This window comes from Ochlerotatus camptorhynchus, unplaced genomic scaffold (genome assembly GCF_037179485.1).
Source record: "Ochlerotatus camptorhynchus isolate MF236.1 unplaced genomic scaffold, CSIRO-AGI_Acam_v1.1 ptg000005l, whole genome shotgun sequence".
Classification (NCBI taxonomy): Eukaryota; Metazoa; Arthropoda; class Insecta; order Diptera; family Culicidae; genus Ochlerotatus; species Ochlerotatus camptorhynchus.
This window is the reverse complement of record NW_027040497.1, coordinates 403121-413239: the sequence shown is the minus strand read 5'-3', so window position 1 is coordinate 413239 and position 10119 is coordinate 403121. Positions and strand designations below refer to the sequence as shown.

The 10119-nt window shown below is 38.0% G+C and overlaps 3 protein-coding genes across 3 annotated transcripts; 1 reads left to right on the top strand and 2 right to left on the bottom strand.

Annotated features, from left to right (window-relative positions):
* The first annotated feature begins 1061 nt into the window (after positions 1-1061).
* LOC135717115 (uncharacterized) lies at positions 1062-1870 on the top strand. Its single transcript, XM_065239069.1, has 2 exons — positions 1062-1252; positions 1321-1870. Exon 2 carries the CDS (start codon positions 1321-1323, stop codon positions 1732-1734), a length of 414 nt encoding a protein of 137 aa, XP_065095141.1. The 5' UTR covers positions 1062-1252; the 3' UTR covers positions 1735-1870.
* LOC135716673 (UDP-glucosyltransferase 2-like) lies at positions 1654-8233 on the bottom strand. Its single transcript, XM_065239008.1, has 2 exons — positions 6783-8233; positions 1654-2120 (listed from the first exon to the last, which is right to left on the bottom strand). The coding sequence occupies exons 1-2, from the start codon at positions 8066-8068 to the stop codon at positions 1871-1873; spliced, it is 1536 nt and encodes a 511-aa protein (XP_065095080.1). The 5' UTR covers positions 8069-8233; the 3' UTR covers positions 1654-1870.
* LOC135716524 (UDP-glycosyltransferase UGT5-like) lies at positions 8233-9893 on the bottom strand. Its single transcript, XM_065238991.1, has 2 exons — positions 8562-9893; positions 8233-8503 (listed from the first exon to the last, which is right to left on the bottom strand). The coding sequence occupies exons 1-2, from the start codon at positions 9848-9850 to the stop codon at positions 8233-8235; spliced, it is 1560 nt and encodes a 519-aa protein (XP_065095063.1). The 5' UTR covers positions 9851-9893.
* Positions 9894-10119: the final 226 nt, after the last annotated feature.

Sequence of the window (10119 nt, the reverse complement as noted above, 5' to 3'; positions counted from 1 at the left end):
ATCAACTCGTTAAAAACTCTGTTCGGTTGGACTGACTAAGAACCATATCATTCAATTTGCGTGCTCGCACATTAGTATCATTTCTGATCATACTATCATCTGGACATTTTGTGAAATTTTTCGAAGTCCGAACCGTAGACACTAGGTTCACTACCTCATACGCATAGCAACGCCCGTTCCGTCAAATCATCTTGGTGTCTCCGGTGCACTAATTTATTACTTAATAAATGCACCAAACATAGCAAGACGCTTAGAAGAATACTCGCACATTTATCACACTTTTTCATAAGTGCAAACGCATTTAATTGTTCAGTTTGGTGAGAAATGCACAATGCATTCTCAGATTATCTACCAAGTCACTACATTTCAAGGTGGTTGGCCCCCTACATGTGACTGTAGGCAGAAGCAATAGCCATCAGTGAATTATCTGGCGATTCGTCCAACAAAGAAGATATGCATATCAAACAAATGTTGTTATTATAAGGTGAATCATCCATTGGAGGCTTTCTGGAAACGGATGTGCACAAATAAAACGTATCTTTGTTAGGATACGGTACATTCTGTAAAACAAATATCCTCGTATGCCATTGTTATCGTTTGAAGCAGTATGTTCTCATTTTGTTCCAGGGCCGGGATTTGTTTTCTCGGTCATGTGAATTTTTTAATCGCAGTAAATAGCGACAACCGTAGAGATTTATCTGCAATGACGTTCGCATTTCCAACACCAACACTAAATACATGTTTGGCCAAGTCGTTACGAATACATCCTGACGAGTAGAATATGAATAGATAGCTATTCTAGATTTGCATACAAAAGTGAGATAACGACAGCGAGGGCACTTCCTCTATTTCCGTTCCCGATATGATGATTTCTGATACAATCTCGCCGGTTGCTCCATCTTGGTCGTCCACTAGGTAACAGAGAAACGATCTGAACTTGTGATAATTAATTCGCCTCTGTTGCCTTTGGGGCGATTCTCGACGTCTCATCTACGTAATCGTAGTGTCAACAGCTTGTTTATCATATTTCAATAAAAATGAACAAGGTAGTGCGCGCCACGGCGCTCCACGTTAGGAATTTCTTCTTCATCGTCGTAGAGATATGTTATCCGTCGGTGTAGGAAGTTGGATCTAGTTTTGCATTTCTATTTTGTCGCGTTCAAGCAGCGAATATTTTCGAACAACGTCATCATCCAAGTTTAGCGTGCAGTAGGCATTTCGTGTTATCCAGCTGAGGTCAAAATGTAGCACCGTAAGTGTTCTTTTAAATGAAAAGAGTGATAATGTTAATTATTAACGAAATGATTCGTTTTCGTCAAGATGAAGCATCAGCAGTGCGTAATTGATCTCGCGATCGTACTGGTTACGATCCCATCACTAGTTGTTGTAGCGCTGCTGTTGGATTATACGATGAACCATACCGATTGGGCGGATCGGCTTGAATCTCAGATCATCGTTCTGGGTTTGGCTGTTGCATTCTTTGTGATCTGCATTATGGTGGCATTGTACCTTACCCACCGAGTTGGCGCATGCCTATGGACTGGCCCACTTCCGGACGATCAACGAACAATCTTTACCGTTCAACGGGATTTGGAAAACCATCCTCCCCCGGACTATGCTACGATCCTTATGGATCCACCGTCGTACGAAAAATTGGACAAATATCTACTTCTGGATGAACCTCCACCGTCATACGCTGCATCAGTGGCATCACTGGAGGGGGCTCATATCTGATATGAATACCTGCTTAGTATATCTGTGTTGATCTATGTGTACCAAAGATAGGGATAGCAGCATGTGAATTAGTGGCATACAGCGGTATCTTTCGAGAGAATAAACTAAGTTGTTGAAATGCACTGCTTGAAAACAATTAAGACTGTTTATTGACCAAAGATAACAGCACCTTACAAAGAAGATTCAAAAATACTACGATAAGAAGTGTCACGCAAATCAGGTCTATGCCATACAGCTGGTAGAATGGCATATCATGGGCCGGCGACGCCAAGTAAGGCAATCCTTTGTTTTCGAGAACTTTTTCAATCCAGAAAATTGCGCGGTCCAGCGGTGATTGCGGTTGCTTACGAAATAGTTTAGATCGAGCTATCATGTTCCGTAGGTAGCTGAAAGTAATTTTAAATCAAACAAAGTGCGTTAACATGTTGCTTAGTATGAATTAAGTAAATTTGTTTTTTTTTGTGGAAGTTTACAATACGATCCACGCGTTGGTGTGTTATAATGCAATTCTTCTTTACCCAACTATTGTGTTGTTTCTCTCGTCATTACCAACGTAGTCATCTCAGAAAGCAGCAGTTGGGTGGTGGTGGGTGCTGTTCCATCATCAACATTGTTGACGGTTACTCCCGCCTTGCGTTATTACATTTAAAGTGTTGGCAAATGAACATGAGTTTTTTTTACATAAAATCATTTTTATGATACGAAATCGTTCATATCAACACAATATGATTCCATTGGATTCAGCAGTCCAAATTTAAGTAAAATACGTTATATTGTCAAACACAACAGCAGAATAAATGCTGATTCTGATGGTATTTTTAGGAACAGTTAAAGTTGAATATTGTATCATTTCCTCAAAATTACACATTCCGAGTTGTAGAATGCATTGTTTGAACGGTGTAGTGATCAACTTTACCTCAATGATCAACTTCATCTCATCTGACAGTACCTACAAACGTGACGTATTATTGCGTAAGTATATTCTACACTTTATCAAAGGGAACCACAAGAAAATCAAATATGGTAAAATTTTTATGTCATGCACAGTATAATCACTGCGACCAACTCAGTGATCTGTTGTGATATGTCCGTGTCCTTTGTTAAATACATGTTACGATCTGGATTTGTGAGTGAATTTTAAAGTTTGTATGGGAACGGATTGAAACTATAGCTTGGAAAAAAATAATAAAAAAAAATGCTCAATTTTGACCCAACGATAAGATTAGATTGAGAAAACTATGCAGAACAACTTTGTTCAAGGCTGCAAATCGATTCGTCTTCTGTGCACAAAGTTATTATGTATTTTATTACTTTAGATCTAGTGCTCCGCGAATTCCTACCACCTTATAGATACGCCTGTAGGTATGCGCGGAGCACTGGGCCTAAAGTAAAATGTTAATAACTTTTAGCACAGAAGTGGAATCAATTTGCGATCTTCGAGAAAGTTATTCTGCATAGTTTTCCAAATCTAAATCTCAAGTTGGGTAAAAATAGAGTTTTTTTTTACGTTGGATAACGTCTTTCGGCAACATACGGGGGTACAAAATTGAAAACAGGCATTTTGGATGCGTTACGAAAAATTAAAAGATTTTGAACGATAATAACTCAACCGTCTCTCGATAGATTTACGAGATAATGGCATCAATCGATTGGAAATATTTCTAGAAATTTGCTGAATGTTTCAAAACTATTGATTTCATTCTGTAAACTATTGAAAAATGGTTAAAAGTAAACCATTGTCTAAAGATGGTGAAAATCGATTATTTTTTTTTATATTCTTATACTTTCTCCAACCGAGACATCATATGCGAGTATCTGACACCTCTGATATTTTCTGTTCTACTATATAAGTGTCCATCAAGGTCACCCGTTCCATCATTGTCTATCCGATCGTCGACCCAGCAGCAGAGCAGCAGAGCAGCAGTACCAGAGCAGGGGAAGCTGGTCTGGTGGAGCGAGTTTTGGGCCACCAAATTTTCGCAAAAGAGTTATTAAGGAATTTCCTTAAATATAATATACACAATTAAGTACAACACATAACAGACGTTATCCAACGCCAACCCTGCGGTCGTATCTAGTATACAACCCTTCGAAATTTTTAATTTTGGCAAGCAAATTAGAAGTTTAGTTCCGTTTCCCATAAATTTTACCATATTTTTATTTGGTTACTTTTCGCCGGAACTTCCACAGTTGTTAATTCTAAGCCTGTACCATTTTTGCAGCAGTATTATTATGTGACAAGTACAAGTAAAATCGTACTCCATGCATGCCAAGGGAAGTCAAGAAATGTTTCAACCCAAAACATTTCAAGAGCGGACAGGGAAGCGAACCCAACTACGTCCAGCATGGTCTCGTTTTATAACTGCGCCTTTATCGACTGAGCTACCACCATATGACCATAATTACTTTAAAATTCTTTTCAAATCCAAATCGTAACCAAATACATACGTTCATATTGAGCACAGTTGTTGAGGACCTCAATACGCATCGAATAAGCAGTGGAGAGCTGGGGGTTGATAAGTTAAACCACTCTAATGGACAAGTAATTAGGTATTCGTTCGATACAGTTTTCAATCATTCTTGCTCTTCTCACAAGAAGCCTCATACAATTGTGTTGTCCCACTTATTTTTTTGTTTGGTTGTTTGAATTATTTTGGATTTACCAGAAATTATGCTGTTTAAGCCCATTGCTGATGATGCAGATTTCAAAATTATGCCCATTTTTAATTTAAGCCCATTGCTGATGATGCAGATTTCAAAATTATGCCCTATGAGGTATGGGTTTGACCTATTAAAATGTCTCTATTTCTCAATTAAAGCTTTTATTAATTTTGTCGATGATTCTATATGGGAAAAATACTCAAAGGCTACTCAGTAGACGTATTATATGATATATTTAATATCTTTAAAATATTTTATAAAACTGGTCCAAGTACGTAGATTTTGACTTTTTATTCCCCACAGTAACAATTAATTAAAATTACTTCATTCAAAAAATATAAGCGGGGCAACATTTTGAAAACTGCATCATCTAGCCTTTTTTCAAGATGGCCGGTTTTAGAGGCCTATCAACTCGACCCTTCGAACGCTATTGTTTTTTTTTAGCAAATCGATAAACTAATTCCGGAGATATGTTCCGGTTAGTGTGGTTTAAAACTTGCCAACACCTCAATGAGCATTCAGCAACAAGCTCATTGGTGGTCATATCGAGTCCCCAGAACATTGGATACATCCGGACTTGTTCCAGGATCCCATAACATTTCCCCGAATACCATAGCCCCGAATAAAAAAATATTCTTATTTAGAAAAATAGATAACAATAATATGCTCCGGTAGTGTAAAATTACTGAAGTTACGTTAAAAAATCATTTTTCCTTCTTTCAAACATGAGCAGTTCTTCTAACTTATGCAAATTTATAAAAGAATAGCTCATGTTTCACATGAAAATTATGGCAAAATATACCGTTTTGTATAATTGATAGTAAATGGTGCTAGGTCGAAGGGAGGCATGAGATCAAGCGGGATATAAGCCGCAGTGTCGTTTTCCCCCCATCAGCAGTATCATCCTACCGGTGATCATACCTCCTACTGCAAATCGTAGCGGCTAAAACGTACAGGTGCTGGGCGTAAGATGGACAGTCTTGAAAATTTGATAAAGTGAACTCTCTATAACTCGATATTGAAGGGACCATAGAGTTATAGAATTATCGAGTTATAGAACAACAATTCTATAGAAAATCGTGACTCAGTAGCCATGACAATATTTTTAACTGCGATGCTATACTTCGATTCGAGCTTGTGAACATCGAGTTGTGGAGAGTTGACTGTGTTTTGTACATTGTAAAAATTATCAACATTGTATGATTATCATAGGTCATTATGAAGACTCAACACCGTAATTACCACGTCCGGATATGTCCTAGATACCCCGGAGGAATTGGGCAACAACTGGTATGTGCCGCAAATACCCCTAAAATATCACAGTTTAAAATAAATGTGTGTACCATAAAATCGGGTAACTTTGATAGTTTTTGAAGTATATTCTTATTTTTTTTACAACAATCAATGTTTTTATAATATATTTGTGTTAAACAAGTACTGAGGATCCTAGAGTCAAGCCGTTATTAATATGTTTAACGGAAATTATTGCATTTGCATTATTTTTTTTTTGTCTTGGATCGGACATGTTTTTTTTTTTTTAATTTAGGGTTACTTTGATAATACTCGATGAATCATATGTATATAATCAGAAACATCATAAGCAATAAGAAGACAACATTGTATTTTATGAGTGATTGTTTGATGCGAACATCAAGAAAATCGTTTTTATGATATCAAATGTAATACCCTGAGCTACAAAATGGAACCAATGCTTCCAGTTCGGAAATAGTGCAGAGAATAAATTTAATCATTATATTATACATCAAAGTTACCCGTGTTATCGAGTAATCTGTTTTACGGTATGCATTTTCGTCAAGTATGAGTTTAACCTACAGAATACTGATATTCTAAGCAAACTGTTGTATTTTTAACCGATAAAACAATAGCAATTCTAAGGGTGTCTATCTTACTCCCATTTCTCCTTTTCCAAATTAAGTTTTCTTCACGATGTGATCCTTTTACATCGATCCTTTTTAAACTGTATCATTTGTTCTTATTTGGCCTAGAATTAGCAGCTGCTGCTCTAAAATTAATGTGTGTTAAATTGTAGATAGGTGACATGATGTTTGCTTAGCCTACTTAGCTACATTTATATGTTTACATTTGTTTTCCACATTTACAGGAGAACTCCAGTGAGAACTGGTCTTGTACAAGACAATTTCGCTGATAAATAAATAACTAATTTACAGCACCGAAATTCGCGGCTCATTTTAACTATGTGCTCATATTAGAATACTTGTGTGACATGTAAACTTATTCGAAGTAGGTTGTTTCACAGGTATTGGATCACTTGCGTCCCAGTAATTTATTCAGAATACATATTCCTGCCAAAATCTAAAAACTCTCCTCGATAATATCGCATTAACAAAAGTAATATAAGCAATTACCTCTTATTAGTCATGACTTCTTGCAACGCTTGCTTCAGGGACATCTCATTCAATTCATTCAAAAACAGCCGAACTCCAACTCCGCCTCTCACCAGCTTATCAACATTTTGCAGCTGATCGGCGAAAAATGGAATGCCAATCACTGGAACACCGTACCAGGTTGCTTCCTGCAGTCCCAACAGTCCGCCATGGCCTATGAGCAGTTTTGTTCTTGGGTCTGATAGAATTGCCCGTTGCGGAATCCATCTTTGAATCAGTACGTTCGGTGGAACTGGTCCCAAGCTTTCCGGATCTCCATGCTTCCAAATGAAATTGTACTCAGGTAGATTAGAAAATGTTTTCAGAATTGCTTGATTTATGTCTTTTCCTAAGCCTTCACATTGCACGTTTGAACCAAGACTTAGTAGTATTACGCCTTTGCTAGGGAAGTCCATGAATTCTGCCATGTTTTGTGGAATATTTTCGGGTCGCGAAATGTGAAGCCCACCAACTGGGATTACATTAGGTGGAAGAGCCTGGTGGTAATCCATGCTGAAATCACTGTTGACTAGAATAATGCTGGATCTCTTTTCTAACTCCTTCACGCTGGTTGAATTTTGACCGAATAATTCTTGAGCTCTGCGATCTTCATTGGACATGAATCGAAATTGCCGGTGGTAGTATTCCAAGTACCAGTAGAAGTGATTCCAGCATCTTTCCATAAAGCTCATTTGTTGATGAAATTCGCTTGCATAGTTTGGCATAGTCGTGAAGCGTACGGGTATATCTGCCAGATACATTGTGTATGATGGAGAATTGAACGCTGATATAGAAACTAGCGGAGGATTTCCAAATCGTTCGATAAAGCCTAGCAAAAATTGACCCATGGTGAAATCGTGAATTATGAGATCAAATTTGAAGTTTGTTGGGTAGTGAAGTAGATGTTGAATGGCGGGTTCTTTCATCAAGATGCGACTTGCCTTTTCATAGAAACTGTACATGTTGATGATGTTCCCAACGGGACCCATCTCCGATTCGGAATTGTCCTCTGCAGCAAAGTCCATCATAATTCTGGCATAGAATTTCGGTACGTATAAGAAGGACTTTCCAGGAATAGATTGCTCCTGTTCGAAAGTTAAGATGGTTAAGTTGTGCCCATTGTCGTACAAGTGGTTGAAAATTTGTTTGTTCCAGATGTGATGACTTCGAGAAGGAGTTGTCTGCAAAAATAGTATATTGTCGCAATAGGTAGCTGCTGGGAGCAAGAACACTATAGCAAATAAACACTGACTGATTGAATACAACATGGTGACTGGTTTACTTTGGGTTAGGTCAATGAAATGTTTCAAAATGCGTTATCAGTTTATAGCAGAGATAACACTCACAGTGCTGAAGTTGATATCATGTATTGGGCGGTCATCACTGTTGTTGATGAATGTATTTGTTCCACATGAACAGTGTAAAAGCTACTTTATTCTTTTTTCGGTTTCTCTTTTTCAGTGGTAGCTGGTTGCTTGAGGTGTCTTTGGAGGATTAGGTAATAGATGAAAGCTATCAATAGTATTATGGTTAACATGTCGATGCCATATATTTGGAATATGTTCATATCTAGGGCGGGGGATCGAAGATAGCTAAGACCATTATTTTCAAGAACTTTCTCAATCCAGAAAACTGCACGATCAAGGGGATGTTCCGGCTGTGCTTTGAATTGGTAAGATCTTTGTTTCATTCTTGCTTGGTAACTAAAATATACGTTATAATAAATTTTATGTTGATGTAAATAAACATTCTTGAACATACCTTGGATCATCCAAAACATTCATAATAGCGTCTTTAAAACTTTCTTCGTTTATGTCTTTCGGTAGAAGTTTTATGCCAACCCCAGCTCTGATGAGTTTATCTGTATTTGAATACTGGTCAACGAAGAATGGGATTGATAAGACAGGAATTCCATGCCAAGTAGCTTCTTGTAGACTCAAGAGTCCTCCGTGGCTGATCAGCAGTTTGGTTCTCGTATTAGACAGAATTGCAGCTTGTGGAACCCATTTTAACACCAATACATTTGTTGGCATTATTCCCAATGACGCTGGATCTCCATGCTTCCAAATGAAACCATAGTCCGGCATACTTCGAAACACTTTGAACATGTCGACGTTGATCTTCTCACCGAGCATTTCAGATGCTACATTTGTTCCAAAACTCAATAAAACGACGCCTTTAATGGCACGAGCTATAAATTGTTTTACGATTGGAGGTACTTTCTCAGTACGAGATACATGCAATCCGCCAACAGGTATTACATTCGGTGGCAGGGCTTGGTAGTAATCCATGCTAAAATCACTGTTCACCAAGATAAAGTCCGAGCGCTGTTCAATCAACTTCACAGATGTTGAATTGCTACCAAAAAGCCGTTTTACTCGTCGATCTTCGTTGGTCATGTAGATTCTGTTACGGTAGAAGATATCGAGCGCCCAATATAATGTATTTTTCACTCGTTCGATAAAGTTCATCCCAGTACCGAAACTAGAGGCGTAGTGTGGCAAACAGGTAGTCCTTAACGGGGCATCAGCCATTGTTGTAACATGAGGAGGAATGTTGAAAGCAGATATAGAGACTAACGGTGGGTTTCCAAAGTACTCTACGAACCCCAATAGGAATTGGCCCATTGTAAGATCATGAATGATCAAATCAAACTTGAATGTTCGTGGATAGGCTAAAAGCCTTTGAACAGCCTCTTCTTCCGCCAGCAATCGACTTGCTTTATTGTAAAAGTCATACATAAAGTGAATATTCACAAACGGACTTTGTACAACGGTATAATCCCAGTTGCCGCCATATTCAGCTATCAATCTAGTCATGAAATCTTTCACAACCAAGAACGTCTTACCGGGGACGGATTGCTCCTCTTCGAATGAGATGATTGTGAGATTATGTCCATTGTTGTATAGCCGGTCGAATATTTGCTTGTTCCAAATGTGGTGGCTCTTCGAAGCAAGTGTTTGAATGAAAAGAATATTATCTGCGCACGCTGAAGGAATCACTACAAGTACCACGAGAGCACACAGAAAATATGAGTATTTGAACGCCATTTTCCCTGACCGATCACTTTTTACATAACGTCTGAAGTGACCCGTGAAGCGTAAAGTAAGCTAGAAATCAATTTTTTTTTAGCTGTTATCAGCTTCTGACTTTATCAATTTACCTTCACATACTTTATCGCCACTGTAGACAAATTTCGATTCAGCGTTGGCAGCTCTAAAAAAGTGAACGAAATATTAGGGTAATTTTCCAATTGTTGCACAGATAAGCATGCGCTTTTTATTAGTTTGCATATTCACGAGGTTTAAATCGTTTTTTG

Bases quoted from the DNA above. Each gene is read 5' to 3' on its own strand.
- LOC135716673 (XM_065239008.1), bottom strand. From the start codon at position 8,068: ATGTTGTATTCAATCAGTCAGTGTTTATTTGCTATAGTGTTCTTGCTC. The intron at 2,121-6,782 runs GTAATTGCTTAT...AATTACTTTCAG, and splicing joins GAAGTCATGACTAATAAGAG to CTACCTACGGAACATGATAG.
- LOC135716524 (XM_065238991.1), bottom strand. From the start codon at position 9,850: ATGGCGTTCAAATACTCATATTTTCTGTGTGCTCTCGTGGTACTTGTA. The intron at 8,504-8,561 runs GTATGTTCAAGA...CGTATATTTTAG, and splicing joins AATGTTTTGGATGATCCAAG to TTACCAAGCAAGAATGAAAC.
- LOC135717115 (XM_065239069.1), top strand. From the start codon at position 1,321: ATGAAGCATCAGCAGTGCGTAATTGATCTCGCGATCGTACTGGTTACG.